At 36.9% G+C, this 19,511-nt stretch overlaps 1 protein-coding gene and 2 long non-coding RNA genes across 4 annotated transcripts; all 3 read left to right on the top strand.

Moving 5' to 3' along the window:
• The first annotated feature begins 2,805 nt into the window (after positions 1–2,805).
• On the top strand, positions 2,806–11,815 carry LOC127952614 (cytoglobin-1). The gene is made up of 3 exons (XM_052551267.1): positions 2,806–3,045; positions 11,061–11,292; positions 11,519–11,815. The coding sequence occupies exons 1-3, from the start codon at positions 2,912–2,914 to the stop codon at positions 11,684–11,686; spliced, it is 534 nt and encodes a 177-aa protein (XP_052407227.1). The 5' UTR covers positions 2,806–2,911; the 3' UTR covers positions 11,687–11,815.
• Positions 6,627–11,026, top strand: LOC127952637 (uncharacterized). Of its 2 annotated transcripts, none has more exons than XR_008153004.1 (3): positions 6,627–6,799; positions 7,307–8,046; positions 8,500–11,026. It is a non-coding gene; the product is annotated as an uncharacterized LOC127952637 (long non-coding RNA). The 2 variants fall into 2 exon arrangements; XR_008153005.1 differs by having other exon boundaries at positions 6,627–6,994; positions 7,509–7,960.
• A 2,220-nt stretch (positions 11,816–14,035) lies between the features above and the next one.
• On the top strand, positions 14,036–18,802 carry LOC127952630 (uncharacterized). Its single transcript, XR_008152995.1, has 2 exons — positions 14,036–14,187; positions 15,678–18,802. It is a non-coding gene; the product is annotated as an uncharacterized LOC127952630 (long non-coding RNA).
• The last annotated feature ends 709 nt before the right edge of the window (positions 18,803–19,511 follow it).

The raw sequence follows: 19,511 nt of genomic DNA, 5'->3' as shown, positions 1-19,511 counted from the left end.
GCTGACCTGAACTACGCCAAAACGTCCTTCATCCTTTCCACAACTCCTCCCTCCAGCACTACCTGTACCTGTGTATGTAGCAGGAGGCAAACACCATACTGCCCCCATGTGTAGTATGTGAAAACAGAAGTGTGATGAGCAGACTACCTGATCTGTAATATCCCTCCTGTACCATTTCACATGACTGTGTTGCAAAGGACAGTTCCAGTATAATCTTTAAATTTGCAAATCATACAACCACCATGATGTATTAAATAATGCTGTACCACAGGCTTCAGAATTCAGAACTGAAGATTTATAGAAAATTAAGTCAAGGTTTTTTTTTTATAAGGTACATTTTAATGCCTAGTGGTGAACTTATAAACATTTGCTGTGCAAATACACAAACTTGAGTTCTGAATACCTTTCTTGCACGTAACTGCTTCCATCTTCCATTAGAGGGCAGTGGAAACACAGTAAATTAAGGACAGTTTTTGGGAAGTCAGGTTATTGACTGGCCTAAGCACTGAATCCACTCAAATGGCCTTGAGCAGACATTATGTTTAATTAAACTCTGTAACAACTAAACAACTGTGCTTTCAAGTGCACTAAAATGTCAATGTACAACTTATTCTTTAACATAAAAAAGATTGACTGTGTAATTGCCCTTCAGAAGCTGAGTATGAAAAGAAGGATTATGATAAATACTGTAAAGAATCTGTAATGATGGCTCACAGGCCTCAGGGCTGGGATGTGTTTTGAACAGAAACACATCTGCCTTTCATTTAGATTCCTGACATTATACTCTGACACTCATATAATCCATACAGTTCATCTTTCAGTAGCAAAGCACTGGTATGTGGTTGGTATGCATTCATGAGAAATATTCGGGGCCAATTTTCTACAACAGTCACATGCAGCATATGCAATATTTCACATAGTGTTATAGAAGCAGTTTAGATTGAGATAAAGACCTTACGATTATAGAATACATTATATGGATCATACAGATAAATAGTAAATATGTGTAGCCTATTATTTCAGATACAGTAAGTGCTGTTCTTTGCACTTTTTATTCTATTCAAAGAATTCTGAAAAAATGTTGTGTTTTCACTAAAATATGAAGCAGTTTTAGTTTCAACACTGATAATAATCAGAAATGTTTTTTTGAGCAGCAAATCAGCATATCAGAATGATTTCTGAAGGATCATGTGACTCTGAAGACTGCAGTATATAGCCTTGGTGAGCAGAAGAGACTTATATTAAAAACACTGCAGTACATGCACTTTCAAAGCAATGCATATAAACTACTGAAACATTGACAATAGACACAGGTGATAATTGCTCAGATCACAGTTACACTGCAGACAGGTGTCACACTGACCCCATGACCCCTTCAAAACATGCCACCCCCTGAACAATAAGACAAAAACCTTTGATCTGTCCCTGAACAATCAAACACCTGCCGCTCTCTGTCTGTGTGGCGCTCTCCAGAATGAGCTCAGTCTGACTAAACCTCTTCCTCTCTCCCACAGTGATCATGTCAATGTGAAAGTGTGTAATGGGTCTGTCTGACCCAGCTTTGACTGTTGCACAATCATACACGCACGTACACATGCTTCACATCCATCAGTCTTCTTAAAAGATCAGCTTCATAATGTTAACTTAGTACACTCTGTATGAACTCAGACATGTCTCAACCAATGAGCTCTATATCCTTACTGGAAGACCTCTTTTGTCCCCTGCTTTTATTTCTCCTCTGGGGATTCAGAAGAGACACATCTGATAATATTAATTGAAGAGTTAAGATACAAAAGCCTCTACAGTGTTGATGTAAGGTGGAGTGTGTCCGTTGGCTCTTGTAATGCTCGTTTGTTTTTTCTCAAGATAAAGAATAAGGGTTTACCTGGAGTTCATGTCAATTTCATCACGTTTTTCCTACAAGAACAAAACAAAAATAGTCAGTAGTTGTCATCCATTAAGAGTAAAGAGGCTTAAAAATAATGTGGAGAAGCTCAGATCATTTTATTAGAAATGTGAGTCCATATTGTCAACTAAATTCAGTGTATTTGCATAAATATTTTCAATATACCTTTACAGAGCCCTCAGAGAGAAGACATACCTCATAGTACAAAAAAAATAATCATTTGCTTGCCTTCATGTCATTCCAAACCTGTAGGAGATTCTTTCTTCTGTGAAACATGAAAGATGTTTTAAAGAACACTAATGACCAAAAAACACTGAACCCCATTGACTTTCATTGAAAACCTCCTAAACCTTTACAAACACCCACATCTTGTGCTCCACAGAAGAAAGTAAGTCTTGGCATGAAGTAAAAGCACTTTTTGGGTGAACTGTATTTTAAAGATATTTAAGGTGATGGTAATTTTGGTTCTCAGGGTCTCGTTTAAGGACATGTAGATGTTTCACTATAAAAAAAGACAAAAAACAAAATTTTTAGATTGCAGATTTAGGTATGTGAGTTAAGATCTCTTCTGAAACTTTAGAGGAAATTAAAGCAAGTTTGCTCTTTATTTAATCTCCCCGGGGTCCAGGAGAAATAAATGAGATATTAAAGGATCTCATCTGTTGTCATTCCTGTGGGTGGGCAGCAGACGGATGCAGACGGATGTGAGAAGAAAAAAAAACAAGTAAACTGAAGGGGGAGGTGTGATTGTGAGTTAAGAGGAGAACATGAGTGTGTGTGTGTGTGTGTGTGTGTGTGTGTGTGTGTGTGTGTGTGTGTGTGTGTGTGTGTGTGTGTGAGTGAGTGAGTGAGTGAGAGAGAGAGAGAGAGAGAGAGATAAAGGGAAGTGGGTGGGAGGATCTTCTTCATTCAGCAGTAACTCTTCATCAGACTCTTGAGGAGACAGAAATAAAGACCCCATCAGGAGCACACACACAGCTCGAGTGTTTCTCAGCGAGCATCTGGATGGAGCGAGACGTAGGTGTGGAGCTCACACGGAGCCCCGAGACTCTCACCGAGGACGATGTGTGTGTGATCCAGGACACTTGGAGACCCGTCTACGAGAACCGAGAGAATGCTGGAGTCGCTGTGCTCATCAGGTACACTGCTCCATCTTATTTACACACATCAATCATTCACAAAAACTACCATGTTATCACTGTCATTGTTTGCACATGCAGCCTTGCGTACTACTTATGTTATACCCAGGTCTTTTGGGCATGCACCATAGTAATTCCACGGTATTTTAGACATTTATAATAGGTGATATACTAGTTTTTTGAAATACACAATAGAAATACTGCATTTGGCCTTTTTTGAACAGGTACCATGATAATGCTTGATTGTTTGGACATGTACCATAGTTATGCCTTAGTTTTTGATAAGCACTTTGGTGTTGCAATGATTTTTTAATACCATGGTGTTTTGAGATCTATAAATGACAATTTTTTTATTAAAATGTTGAAATGTAAACTTTTTTATTATTATTTGTACAGTGATAATAACATGGTTACCAGTTTGCAATATGCACAGTGAACATACCATGGTAATACATTGTTTTTGACCATTTACCATGATGGTGGGTTAAAATTAATAATTGATAATACAAGAGGTTTGGAAAATGCACCACTGTAGGTACTATTGTAATACTATTTTTGTTTGGTCACTTACAATGGCTACACCATGGTTTTGACATGCACCATAGAATTAAAAATATTTTAACATATACCATAACAGTGTTTTGGGGCATGTGTCAAAGTATATTTATGTTTGTGGTTTGTGTATGTACATATATACACACGTAGTACTTGGAAATATATCATGCTACTGAATTACTGCCAGTACCTATGACATATCATATATATATATATATATATATATATATATATATATATATATATATATGTGTGTGTGTGTGTGTGTGTGTGTGTGTGTGTGTGTGTGATATGTAATAGGTAATGACAGTCAATCAGTAGCATGATATATTTCCAAGCAATTCCACTGGCTCTTCAAGACTGATGACACTACTGACTGGAATACATTTAAGCAGGCTGCCACATACAATAAAGTGAAAAGAAAAAAGAAAGTGGCGTGACGTGGCAAAGCTTGGTTAGTGCTCTGCATTTATCCCATCCAAAGTGCACACACACATCATCCCTCAACAGCTCATTCACAAACTGGTCCAACTGGAGCTTAACACTTCCCTGTCCAACTGGCTGTTGGACTCTCTGACTGGAAGACCTCAGGCGGTACAGGTCGGTAGCAACACATCCAGCACCATCACACTGAACACTGGGGCCCCCCAAGGATGTGTGTTGAGCCCCCTCCTCTTCACTCTGCTGACTCACGACTGCACACCGTCACACATCTCCAACCTCTTCATTAAGTTTGAGGATGACATGACTGTGGTGGGTCTCATTAGCAACAAAGATGAGACAAACTACAGGAGCAAGGTGATCCGCCTGGCCGGGTGGTACAGTGACAACAATCTCTCTCTGATTGTGGAGAAGATGGAGATTGTTGTTGACTTCAGGAGAGTGCACACACAACATGTTCCTCTGACCATCAGTGGTGCTACTGTGGAGAGCAGCACTAAGTTTCCGTGAAACTTAGTGAGCAGCACTAAGTTTCTGGGTGTGCAGATCACAGAGATCCTCTCCAGAACCCGACAACGCCGCAACACTGGCCAAGAAAGCACAGTAGCTTCTCTACTTTCTCTGCAAACTGAGAAGAGCCAGAGCCCCGCCCCGTCTCACCTGCAAAGCAGAGGTCTTCTAAGAAGAGGCCCTTTACATGATCAAGATGATTTCCTCGGCGACGTCCACAAGTAGTGTTCAGGGCTGGTCATCAAGTTTGTTGGTTCGATCTCATCTAGAGTCGTGAACCGTCATCACTGTGTATGTGATAAAAAACATACACTATGTGAATCCTAGAGGACTGATGGTCTATGGTGACATCGCATGAAAGTTGTGAAAACGAATCCCACTGGCGCTGATTATGTTGCCATAAATAAAGATTGATATCCTATTGTACGGAAAGAGAAGAAGGTAAATTGGTTGCAAGAGGATTGTGGGTAGAGTTGAGGCGTGACTGCTGGGATTTGGTGAACATTTTGACCTTGAATGCTTGTTGGGATCTCCAGCTGCTCTTCATGGTTTCAGAGATGACAGCTTTAGTCCAGAAACTTCTCACACTTCTTTCACACTCCTGATCTTCTGTGCTGCAAAAACTTCACCACACTGGTATGTCCTGATTTAGATACCTAGATAAATCTGTATCTAAATCAGGGCATACCAGTGTTGTTATTGATAACTTCAACTTATTTAAATTAACCTATATTCCCCCCTTTTGAAATCAGTTCACAGAAATCACAGACTGATTAGATTTATTTCACTGTAATCTGTATCTTCCTTCTACATCTACTGGCACAACCTTAAAAGATTATTAAGAGTTAAGGATTGTATATAATACAGCTGGGGAAAATAAAGAACATTAAGTGAAATAATGGTTATTTGATTAAACCGATTCAGTATATTATATGAAACCTATTTACTGTAGTTTATACATATATTATAGCAGTATATCTATTGCAAAAAAAATGTGTATATATACAACACACACACACACACACACACTAATATATATATATTTGTGTGTGTGTGTGTGTGTTTCAGTGCATTTTTATTTTTGCTTGTAATATTTGATATATTGTAGTTTGGTCTGTTCCTGCTGTTCTTCTGATGTTCAGAAATCTGGTGAATTTTAGCAAATCATGTGAGCTCATATTTCTTCATTCCTGACCTGTGCACATCTACAGCACATAAGGACTGTGATAGATGTTAGCAGTAATTTCTCTACAGCTCACATCTATCTGAAGATCACACTTGAAGGGCTGTGATACAGATTCATAATTAAACTCTTTCAGCTCATGAAATTAGATTTATTTCTCAGAGGGGACATGCTTATAATTGGACACTCACAGAAGGAGACTTTATATCTTACTGTGATGCTTTAATTTACAGTTCAGTGGATTACATCAGATATTATCATCCATTTTGCTTTAAATTTTATTAAAAACCCCTTTCAAGACACCCTTTCATCTCTGTTAATAGCTGATGACAAAAAGCATCTGACTGCAGCCAAGAGGTTATTGCAAATGGCAAAAACATCTGCACACTGTCTCTGACATGCAAGAGAGCAGCAACAAACAACAGTTTAGGAAAGTGAGAGACAAAGGAGAGCGAGTGAACGGCAATACAACTGGAATCAAAAGTCAAAAAAGAACCAACCAAACTATTAAAATGTCTAGAAGTTCCCTAAATCTCATATATATTTTAGCACAGTTTTCTCATTCTGTTCAAATAAATTCACAAACTGTCCTGAACCTTCCTTCATTTTGTCAAAAATGAACACAACGTCAGAAAACAAGAACCTGCATGTCCGATGAGATGATACCAATACCAATAGCTAAATTAGTGTCCACACCAATGGACAATAACTATACTGATAATTATACCAATAAATAAATTAGTTTCTACACCAACAGACGGTAACTATACTGATAACTAAATTAGTGTCACTCCAATGGACAATAAATATACTGATAAATATACCAACAACAAAATTAGTGTCCACACCAACAGACGGTAACTATGCGGATAACTAAATTAGTGTCTACACCAACAGACGGTAACTATACCGATAACTAAATTAGTGTCTACACCAACAGACAGTAACTATACCGATAACTAAATTAGTGTCACACCAACAGAAGGTAACTGATAACTAAATTAGTGTCACACCAACAGACGGTAACTATACCGATAACTAAATTAGTGTCTACACCAACAGACAGTAACTATACCGATAACTAAATTAGTGTCACACCAACAGAAGGTAACTGATAACTAAATTAGTGTCACACCAACAGACGGTAACTATACCGATAACTAAATTAGTGTCACACCAACAGAAGGTAAATGATAACTAAATTAGTGTCACACCAACAGACGGTAACTGATAACTAAATTAGTGTCACACCAACAGACGGTAACTGATAACTAAATTAGTGTCACACCAACAGACGGTAACTGATAACTAAATTAGTGTCACACCAACAGACGGTAACTGATAACTAAATTAGTGTCACACCAACAGAAGGTAACTGATAACTAAATTAGTGTCACACCAACAGACGGTAACTATACCGATAACTAAATTAGTGTCTACAACAACAGACAGTAACTATACCGATAACTAAATTAGTGTCACACCAACAGAAGGTAACTGATAACTAAATTAGTGTCACACCAACAGACGGTAACTATACCGATAACTAAATTAGTGTCACACCAACAGAAGGTAACTGATAACTAAATTAGTGTCACACCAACAGACGGTAACTGATAACTAAATTAGTGTCACACCAACAGACGGTAACTATACCGATAACTAAATTAATGTCTACACCAACAGACGGTAACTATACCGATACCTAAATTAGTGTCTACAACAACAGACAGTAACTATACCGATAACTAAATTAGTGTCACACCAACAGAAGGTAACTATACCGATAACTAAATTAATGTCTACACCAACAGACGGTAACTATACCGATACCTAAATTAGTGTCTACAACAACAGACAGTAACTATACCGATAACTAAATTAGTGTCACACCAACAGAAGGTAACTGATAACTAAATTAGTGTCACACCAACAGACGGTAACTATACCGATAACTAAATTAGTGTCACACCAACAGAAGGTAACTGATAACTAAATTAGTGTCTACACCAACAGACGGTAACTATACCGATACCTAAATTAGTGTCACACCAACAGAAGGTAACTATACCGATAACTAAATTAGTGTCACACCAACAGAAGGTAACTGATAACTAAATTAGTGTCACACCAACAGACGGTAACTATGCGGATAACTAAATTAATGTCTACACCAACAGACGGTAACTATACCGATAACTAAATTAGTGTCTACACCAACAGACGGTAACTATACCGATACCTAAATTAGTGTCTACACCAACAAACGGTAACTATACCGATACCTAAATTAGTGTCTACAACAACAGACGGTAACTATACCGATAACTAAATTAGTGTCCCACCAACAGACAGTAACTATACCGATACCTAAATTAGTGTCTACACCAACAGACGGTAACTATACCAATAACTAAATTAGTGTCTACACCAACAAACGGTAACTATACCGATACCTAAATTAGTGTCTACACCAACAAACGGTAACTATACCGATACCTAAATTAGTGTCTACAACAACAGACGGTAACTATACCGATAACTAAATTAGTGTCCCACCAACAGACAGTAACTATACCGATACCTAAATTAGTGTCCCACCAACAGACAGTAACTATACCGATACCTAAATTAGTGTCACACCAACAGAAGGTAACTGATAACTAAATTAGTGTCTACACCAACAGAAGGTAACTGATAACTAAATTAGTGTCACACCAACAGAAGGTAACTGATAACTAAATTAGTGTCTACACCAACAGAAGGTAACTATACCGATAACTAAATTAGTGTCACACCAACAGACGGTAACTATACCGATAACTAAATTAGTGTCTACACCAACAGACGGTAACTATACCGATAACTATATTAGTGTCTACACCAACAGACGGTAACTATACCGATAACTAAATTAGTGTCACACTAATGGACAATAAATATACTGATAATTATACCGATAAGCTGGGCAACAAGTGACTGTCTTATTACACACATAATATGGACTAAGTGTCTTCTTAACTGCTCATCTACTCGCTCTGTTTATCATCCCCATGATTGTTTTCACGTTTCCAGGGGATTTTAACTGCCTTTGTTCGTCCTCCAGCCGCTGACACATGAATCTGGAGTCAGAGGTTAAGAGCATGTGTGCTTAAACATGAGTTATGGTCTACATTAAGATGAGAGACAATCTCTCTTTATCTCCTGTTTGATTTGGACATGTGAGGACATGTCTCCTCTCTGGGCATTTACTAGATTCTGTCTCTGTTTAATGGGACAGATCTTCCGGTTGTGATTTGATTCAATTGGTTCAGTTCTGTGGGCCGTAAGAGGTGAAACAGTTGATGGGACTCGTAGAAACAACATCACAGCCACTCTGGCGCTGGATGCATGAGGCACGACTGTAAAGACACAAAAGATGCTTCAGTCAAAAGTGATTGAATGAATATTTAAGCACCCTTTTGTTATGCAGCTGGAACATATTCTTTCATGAGATCATTTAGTTCTTACAGGAAGGCTTTTTTTTATATAGAGAGTAAACTAGTACACTCTTGTTCCACTGCGTTACATCGGAGCAAACACATACAGTAGCATTCAGAGCTTAGGACATTTACAGTAGAGCTGGAAATGTCACTGATGCAACTGAATTGTAAATTTAGTTTTACATTTAGAGATATTCATTGCAACAAAAAATATAAAAACAAACGCTAATTAAAAATTGACATCAATGCAGAAACTTGCACCTGAATGTTTGTGCTGCTTCTGCTGGATGAGAATAATAACAGAGAAGCTATCACAACACAAACACGTGAGCATGTGCCAGGAACAACGGCACTCATGTCACACACACTACAGAGTTCAACATGCTCAACATCCCTTTAAATGCTTCTAGGTCATTTTTATCAAGTTAAGTGAGTTTTCTTGCAGTATTTGTTGTGAGTGAAGGAGAATTTCAGCAATGCTGGTTAAATATTAGATTAGTATTATCTCACGAACGCTTATCTTTCCAGCTGGGCTGAGATAAGCTTTCTCACACATGGCACAACTCACTTTCAAATGTTTATCTTTAGGATCCTCATGAAATGGCTTCATGGCCCTGCTATAATGTATTTCCTATTAAAACAGGAAGTTTGCAGCCTCAATCTGGAACCTAATCCTCCACTATCTACTACACATGTTTATTATCATAAACAATCATAAATGAATGAAGACTGGTAACTACTCTGATCACTTGATGACGAAGATCTTCTGTTCCAGTCCAAATAAAATTCTAATGTGTGTGGCTTACTTGAATCTGTAAAAACAATTCATAATAAACACCAAAAATGAATTATAGTTCATTGAAATAATAAGACATTTTTAATTCAATGAAATATGATCATGTTATGTTTGACCCAAACAATAATCTTTTACCCTCATGTAATTCAAAACCTGTATGACTTTCTTTTTTCTGTGGAAGATAAAGGTGATATTTTGACAGATATTGGGAACAATTAATATTGGAGCCACGTCTGAAAATATCACATTTTAAGTTTCAAAAAAGAAAGAATGTCAGGAGTTTAAAGGAATAGCTGCTCACCAATGGATACTATGCAGTAAATGGGTGCCGTCAGAATGAGAGTACAAACAGCTGATAAAAACATCACAATAATCCACAACACTCAGTTACATAATGACTTGAGAAGAGAAAAGATGCATGTTTATAAGAAAAAATCATGATGTTATTAACATCAAACCATTGCGTCTTGCTAAATATGAGTCCTTTATCCATAATTATTGCCTCATCCAGTGAAAAAGTCTTCTAGTCTGAATCAGAAGAGAAATCTCCACAGATCAAGCACTGTTTACAAGCCACAACAGTCCAAAATAGCATTTAACAACTATGTGGGTGGATTTTGATGTGAGAGACAACAGATGGACCTTTTCACTGGAGGAAGCCTTATTATGGATTATGCAGCGGTTACGCAGCAGTTTGAAGTTAAAGCATCTTAATAATGGATTTGTTTTTTTACAAACACACAGCTTTTCACTTCAAAAGACATTAACTGATGGACTGGAGTGGTGTGGATTACTTGTGGATTATTGTGATGTTTTTATCAGCTGTTTGAACTCTCATTCTGACGGCACCCATTCACAACAAATGATCCATTGGTGAGCAAGTGATGGAATGCTACATTTATCCAAATCTGATGAAGAAACACACTTGTAGATGGCCTGGAGATGAGTAAATTTCACTTTTGGGTGAACTATTGTTTTAAATTTTGTGAGGTGGGTCAGGGTGTGAACAAAAATGATTTTGAAAGTAACTAAATGTGTGTTCCTCCAGATTTTTCTCAAACTTCCCGTCGGCGAAGCAGTACTTCGATCAGTTCCGTGACATGCAGGATCCCGAGGAGATGAAGCAAAGCATCCAGCTGAAGAAACACGCTCTGCGGATCATGACCGCCCTCAACACGCTGGTGGAAAACCTGCGCGACGGAGACAAACTCAACACCATCTTCCAGCAGATGGGCAAATCACACGCGCTCAAACACAAGGTGGACCCGGCCTACTTCAAAGTGAGTATGAGGAACAAACAGCATGATACAAAGTTTGTTTTAAAAGAAGCTCCTTCTGCTCAATAAAACTGCATTCAATTTCAATCAGAGTCACATGATCCTTCAGAGTTCATTTCAATATGCTGATCTGCAGCTCAAGACACATTTCTGATTATTATGTTGAAAACAGTTGTGCTGCTTCATATTTTTTTTATTGCAGAATAAAATGATGAATTTCTTACTGCAGATTCTGGCTGGAGTCATTCTGGAGGTTCTGGGGGAAGCTTTCCCACAATGCTTCAGTCCAGCATCAGTGCAGAACGCCTGGTCTAAACTCCTGGGCGTCCTGTACTGGCAGATGAACAAAGTCTACGCTGAAGTCGGCTGGGAATCCATCAAAAACTCTGCAAAGTGAAGGAGAGAACATATGCATAACTATATGTATTAAACCAAAGATTATTACAGTCATGTCATGTATATCTGACTCATTTCTATAAGTGAATGAAAAAGACGTAGTAGTAAATAAAGATGTGTTGTTGTAAAATGAGAAAATGAGCTCATACCAGACCATGTTTTTTAAATGCTACATGATATTTAATCTGGACTTTATCGATGTCAGATCCCTAGCAACTGTTATTCAGCTCAGATGATAAACACACTTATAAATCAGTGCAGAAATCTCAAGCTCTCTGCTTTCCGTCTCCTATTAAATATTTACACATACTCCAGATAAACCATGTACACAAACACGACCTCCATCAGATACAAAAATGTGCATTTCTGAAGAAAAATGTGGGTCTCTGCTGCAGCTTTAGATAAATATCCAGTTCATCTGAAGCGGATGTTTTTTGAAAGAGACGAGTGTTTTTGTATCAGTCGCTTTCTCTGCGTGCGGTGAGCAAAAAGAATAGAGAGGACTATTCTGTGCTGAAGCAGCTAAACTGATTCTTTTTGTACTTATTCAAATGATTTGTATATGAAAAATAATCACTGATTCAGAAATAAACTCTGAAACATTAAAGAAATAAACTTGTCTTGAACTTTTTTATAGAACATAATACTACTATATATATATATATAGATTATGCTTTCACATGAATAGCTTTAACTCTAGTAAATGTGGAATGTTGGCTGACATTATGGATAAAGTTATGGAAGCAAACACTGTTTACTGAGAGCTGAACATGATTATATCTCTATTAATTATATCAGCGTCTTCACCTGAAGTATTTGTCTGTGTCTGATAATCTACTGTGAACCAGAGACATTCAGGTTATGACCTGATTAAACTTTACAAAGGAACTGAGAAAACTTCATTATCAAGAGCTGCGTGATGAGATGAGTGTTGGAGAGAAAGATAGACCACGAGTGTGTGTGTCTCTCTGTGTGTGTGTGTTTACACAGATGTAGAAATGGCCTGCAGCATCAGACAGACAGACAGACAGATCTGGCCACCTACCGCTCACAGACAGCTGCGCTTCATTCACGCCACATTCTTTCCCATTTGACCCCTTCAGGGGTTTTCAATGGTAATTCAGTTCTTTAAACCCCTATATCTGCTCAGAGAAACCCTACCCCTCGCACAAAACTTGGATTTGTGGATTTTTTTGTTTTGTTTTTTTCTTTCTCGGATTCTAACAGATTCTACTTTTGTACCTAATGTAATAAAAGTGATTCAGGCGAACTGTTTTACAGCGTATCTCAAGAGCTCCTCTGAAACCCTCCGGCTTCCCCAGCTCCACCTGTATAGATCTGCTATGGGTTATTATATTATGCAGCAGCAGAATGTCTGTAAAGTGTCTGTGAAGAGCAGCTCAGATCATTTGAAGAGAAAGGTTTTGAGGTCATATTGAGATCTCTGACTGCTGACTGCTTGGCAAATCTCATCACACATTGCTAAGATCTCTTCCAGAACGCTATGTGTGAAAATACTCAGATGACAGTCTTTGTCAGGAGAAACATCTGACAAGCGGGAACGTTCAGCAAAAGTCTCCAGCTGTCCGAGAGAAAGAGTTGAGGTGTTACAGAGATCATGTTTGTGATTTTCTAAAAAGGTCAGATGAAGGTTGCTTATCAGTTTCCCCTAAAACAGCAGCTCTGCGGCTGTGATCATGTGATCAATCTCTGCTGCTTCACGCCAATCACAGTGACTCATCATAATCACATCACTCAAAAATACAATGACTCAAAAAGATTTACACAATGTTTGATGACTGTGCAGTTCACTTTAACACACTCATCATCCCTGTTCCCATGAACTCAGTCACGTAATGCAATAAAGCTGAATATTGGAGAACAACAGAGCACTTCAGGCCTCACCACCACAATGCTAGTTGTTGTGATTTGTTGTCGGTGGTTGCTACACATTTGTCAAGACATTCAGCACATTCTAGTATCTGCATATCATACATATCTGTATCAGCCGCCAAAAACTCCCTAGCAGCCTTCAAGCAACCTAAAACACTACAGGAACCCATTAGCAACCCAAAATACTTAACAAAATAACACTCTGACAACCATCCAAAACTCTCCAGAAACCTAGCTCTCCCTGCTAGCGACCCCAAACACCATAGAAAACCCTCGCGCAACACAGCCACCAAAAACAATGTCACCAAAAAATGTTTCAGTTCTGATCAGGTAAACTGCTGTGTCAGCAGGTGTTGACAGCTCGACCCCCACACGACTCACGCTGACTGAGATTAGCGCTAATCCAGACACATAATCTGACTCAGGCGCAGGGCATGGTGAAAGAGTGTAACCCTAATTCACTTCCTCTGCCTGCTGTGGATGTCCTGAGCTCTGTTTTTGTGTTGGCTCCCGGTTTGACTGAACTACAGCAGTCATGTGCACCACCATCATGGTCCTGAGCACCATCGCTCTCCTGCTGCGACAGATGTTCATCAACCGCGTCAAACCGTGAGTCCACGTCACTCTCTGTAGCGTCAGCACAAAAGATTGCATTGACTGTGATCTAAAACAGTAAAATGTGTTGTTGTTGTGTGACAGGAGCCATTTCTATCTGAACCCATTCTACTGTTGTACCTAATGTAGTAAAAAAGTGATACAGGCAAACTGTTTACAAATTACATCTTCTTCAACTAAACACTTATTTTCATGCAACAATCTCCACTTTCCAATAATATCACTAAATGTTATAATATAAGAGACAAATGTGACCTTGGAGCAGAAAACCAGTCATGAGTAGCACAGATATATTTGTAGCGATATCCAATAATACACTGTGTATGGGTCAAAAATATAAATGTTTCTTTATGCCAAAAACCGTCCAAAATAGCGCAGTGTTCCTGTCGCTCAAGTGGTAGAGCATTGCCTTGTAAGTCGCTTTGGATAAAAGCATCTGCTAAATGCATAAAATTAATTTAATTTAATTAATAAAAAAAAAATCATTAGGACAGTAAAGATAATGTTCCATGAAGATATTTGGTAAATTCCCTACTTTAAAAATATCAGAACTTATTTTTGATTACTAATATGCATTGCTAAGAACTTCATTTGGACAACTTTAAAGGCTATTTTCTCAATATTTATTTATTTATTTAATCTATTTTTGCACCCACAGATTCCAGATTTTCAAACAGGTATATGCCAAATATTATCATAACCTTTAAGATGATGTATAAATCTACATTTTAAAAAGAAACTGACCCTCATGACTTCAATCATACAAAATGGGGGCCTTAAAAGAGGAAATTAAAACAGAAAGGACACATTTTAAAACTTTGACATATTTTAATATATATATATATATATATATATATATATATATATATATTTTTTTTTTTTTTGACATACAATTATAAAAATGTTCATACTTACATGATGATATATAAACAATATATTTAAATATTTATTTTAGATGTTGAAAATTATGCATTCATATAATAAAATGTATATATACAAATATAACATTATATAATTTATTAAAAAGTTATATATATATAAATATAATAATATAATTACACAAAATATACATATATATTCAAATATATTCAAATAGTATTTAAATATATTATAATATTTAAATTACAATAATTTAACTCAGAATTCAGAGTTAGCATTTTACTAAGCATTAAAAATATACAGCACAGACAAATATACAGTAAAGTGGTTTGCTCAAATTGTCCACCATTTTGAATGACTTTTTCTTTTTTTTCATCGAGCTCAGTGCTTTCTGGGACTGTTTTCACTATGAAGAAACACATGCGGCGCTGCTTTAGTTTTTGGCTGCAAGAATAAAACATTAAAGCAATGTAATGTTGCTGCCTACATTTTAAAGCAGACCTCCCTGATGTCTTAAATGCTAGCTAGATTGGGAGCTCAGCAGGTTTTAAACATATTATTTTTGAGAGTTATCACAGGTTTATTTTTTCTGTCCATATCTCCAGACAGACAGATGTGAACGGGACAAAGGAAAAGCCACATGAGAGCGATTCAACAGCTTCAGAAAAATAATAATAAGAGACATCATTCATCCGGCCGAGACTGTGAGCACAGAACGAAACTCAGTCCAGCCTGGGAGGATCTTCTCAGGGACACTTTCACGAAGTAAACGCTCATCCTGAAATATTTAAGAGCATTGTCAGATTGAGTACAAGACGACACGCATGCAGCGCACACAAAAGAGAGGAAAAGGGTTGTGTGTGACTCCACTGGACGACTCCATTTCCAACACAGCGAGGACTGTTTGAACCGGACACAGGAGGAATAATAGCATCTGTGAAAAAGTGCTTTCAGGACAGGAGCCATGAACTTGCTCTGTGAGTGCTGTCCGTGAACACAGACGCAGCGCCCTGTAAATCATTCATACACAACACCCGGCCATCAGCCGCTCGCAGGACTGGACCAGCAGACCCCTTCATCGTCCCCAACACCATCTCCATCCAGACATGTTATTAACTGACACGAGAGAAGGAAAGAGTATGTGACTGGAAGAGTTTAAATGAGTAATAGATGCTCGTCTGATGGAGGCAGTTCAGTGCATGAAACATTGATGCCTTCACATGTCAGCTCTCTCTGTGGATGTGAGTGTGTGTTTACCTCGCTTCAGTGATCACACACACACACACTCACACTCTCACACACACACACACACACACACTCACACTCTCTCTCACACACACACACACACACACACACACTCCACAGCAGTCAGATCTTCAGCTCAGCGTACTCTAGTTTCCTGTAATGGTCAATCCAAATTAATTGTTTCTCATAGTCCTTTTAATTACTTTCATTAATGCGAACTCTTTAATAGCTCAATAGTTTCTCTTAGCAATGATGTTGAATGAAGATCAAACTTATTTTCTCTTTATTTGTCTCCTGGGGCCCTCAGTAATCCACGAGAGACCATCTGAACCACAGAAAAAATGCTTTGGGAAATAACAATTATAACAAGTCATAATTATGAGATAAAATGTAAACATTATGAAATATTACGCCGTAATTATGAGACAAAAATTCATAATTATGACAAGTGTGAGGTAAAAACTCAGACAGGGAGAATTATGAGATAAAAAGACGGCAGTCAAAACTGAGATAAATCTACATTATGAAATAAAAAGCCATACCTCTGAAATGAAAATTAAAAGATTTTAACCCATAATATTGAGACCAGAAGTCATCATTATTACAGTAAAACTTATGAGATAAAACTTGAAATAACAAAATTATGAGATAAGTTACAATTATGAGACAAAAGTCATAATTATGAAACAAAGAGCCAAAATTATGTCATTCAAAATTGAGATTAAAAACTTCAAACTGACAATCACAATTATGAGATAAAAACCTGAAATTTTGAGTCACGATTAATAGATAACAAATAAAGCTATGAGATAAGTCACAATTATGAGACAAAGTCATAAATATTGTACAGATAGCCAAGATTATGTCAGTCAAAAATTAGATAACAAAACGTGAAACTATGACTGTCACGATTATAAGATAAAAACTTGAAATGATGAGTCACGATTAATAGATAACAACTAAAGCTATGAGATAAGTCACAATTATGAGACAAAAAGTCATAATTATGAGGCAGAAAGCCAAAATTATGTGTCAAAATTTTTATAAATGAACTCGAAACTATGACTGTCACTATTATGATATTAGAAAAATCTAAATGAAATACTAAGCCATAATTAGGATAATTTTTAAAAGTTAAAATTAAAAAATCATAATTTCAAAGTAAAAAGTATAATCATAAGAAGCCAAAATTGTACTATATCATACTTAAATATGACATTGAGTGAGAAGACACTAAGCCACAATAATGAAACAAAGTCAAAATTGAAATAAAAAGTACTAAATCATGAGTCAAAATTGAGATGCCATAATTATTACATAAAAACCCAGACATTTTTTCATAATGACTCTAATGATTAACTCAATTTTGCTTTACCAGAACTCCATGAAGTCTTCTGAGATTAACATTAACAGTAAAATCTTCATTATACTCCCTCATGTAACTCTGGTCTCTCAGGTGCTCTTTGGACACAAGGCTCATGTCTCAGAATTCGTGATTATTTGTGGTTGAAGATCTGACCAGGGAAACTCAAACCACACCGTCCCGCTCCAAACATCTGTGTGCTCCTGCATTCAATCCCAGGTGTCTTCAAAGAGCCCGGAAACCTCCGATTCTACAGACCTACACGAGACGCAAATAACGTTTCAATCTGCCATGTGTTTATGATCTCAAACAAGAAAACATCTTGTAGAGTCCATAAACACCCAGATGGAAGTCCAGGAGATGATTGGGGTCTGGGTAAAAAAAAAGAGTCCATTAAGTCAACAATAAAGGCATAGACAAAATCATTAATAGAGCACTAGATATTTGATAAACTATTAATATATAGTAAAACGATATAGTAAAGTGAAAAGTTCTTTCTGTAAATAATTAAACTCAGACCCTGTTACCAACATTTGTAAGACAAAATGATTAAACACATATTGTTCTTTAAGAATATAAACATAAGATTGCAAAACTGCGAAGCAACTTTTGATCCCGAACTTGTGATTCATAATTCATTTAGGCCAAATTTGCATGTGTGTTCTGCCATGTTTTAAAAGTGTGAAATGTGAAAACTGTTTATTTGAAACCAACTGAACGTTTTGCTTTAAGAACAATAAAATGAGTTATGATCTATGAAATATGACTTAGTTTAATATGTTTCTCAAGTGTGATTTTATTGTTGTAATACTATAGTAGAACACTTATTAGATGGTCACAAGACTAAAAAACTTGAAATTATTAATAACTTAGTTTGCTTGAATGAAAAATGCCTTAATTCTGCTGTAAATAATAGGAAGTACATGCATAATTCATGAATTTGACCCACAGATGTTTTAGACTGACACATGATTAATGTCATCAGAGTTTCCAGCAGCAACACTCATAATAAAACACGTTCATCTTTATCACACAGACGCTGTGTTGAAATATTGTGTTTTCCCGTCTCTAGCCTTTTGAAGGCTCTTTACTGTTAATAAATCTGATTCATTTTCTGGACAATGTAAAGTCATTGTGTCTGGGAATGTGTGCGTGCGTGTGTGTGTGTCCCGCGTGTTTCAGCGTGCGGTGTGTGTGTGTTTATATGTGAAAGCAGCTCCTGTGATCCCGTGGGATGTATTTTAGTGGGTCTTTAGGACACAAACCCCTCACATAATTTATCATTGAAGCTAGGGTTTGTTTGTTTGATGTGACACGGGTCTCGTGTTTAAATCAGACTGCGCGTCACACTAAACTCTTCATACAGCCTTCCTGATTTAACGGATCTGATATGTTTTCACATCGATTTAATCTGTAGTGTGGTCGAATCTATCAAACACAGCAAATGGTTTAAAAAAACTTTAATTATCTTTTTTTGAAATAAAAATCTGAATCTGAAAAATAAAGGCTGGTTTATTGTCTGTGAAATAAATATTTTATAATCTTATGCAATAATTCATGAGCTGTATTACGGTTTTTATGTAAACGGGTTTTAGGAGAATGCCCTTCGAATTTTGTTAAGCCTAATGAAAAATTCTAAATGTTTACAATGGAACTCAGAAATCCGTCCACGTAACAATTCTGGACTGAACACAATACAAACAACACAGAATTAACACACTATTTACCTTCTCAAAAAATATCAAAGTCAACACATTTAATAAATGGTTACAGTGAACAATAATGTTTTTTTTTTTTTTTTTTTTTTTTGCTTTGGTAAATCTGCTTTTAA

The sequence above is a fragment of the Carassius gibelio genome, chromosome B3 (assembly GCF_023724105.1).
Source record: "Carassius gibelio isolate Cgi1373 ecotype wild population from Czech Republic chromosome B3, carGib1.2-hapl.c, whole genome shotgun sequence".
NCBI classification, from domain to species: Eukaryota; Metazoa; Chordata; class Actinopteri; order Cypriniformes; family Cyprinidae; genus Carassius; species Carassius gibelio.
The sequence above is the reverse complement of the archived record's forward strand: the minus strand, read 5'-3'. Positions and strand labels throughout refer to the sequence as shown.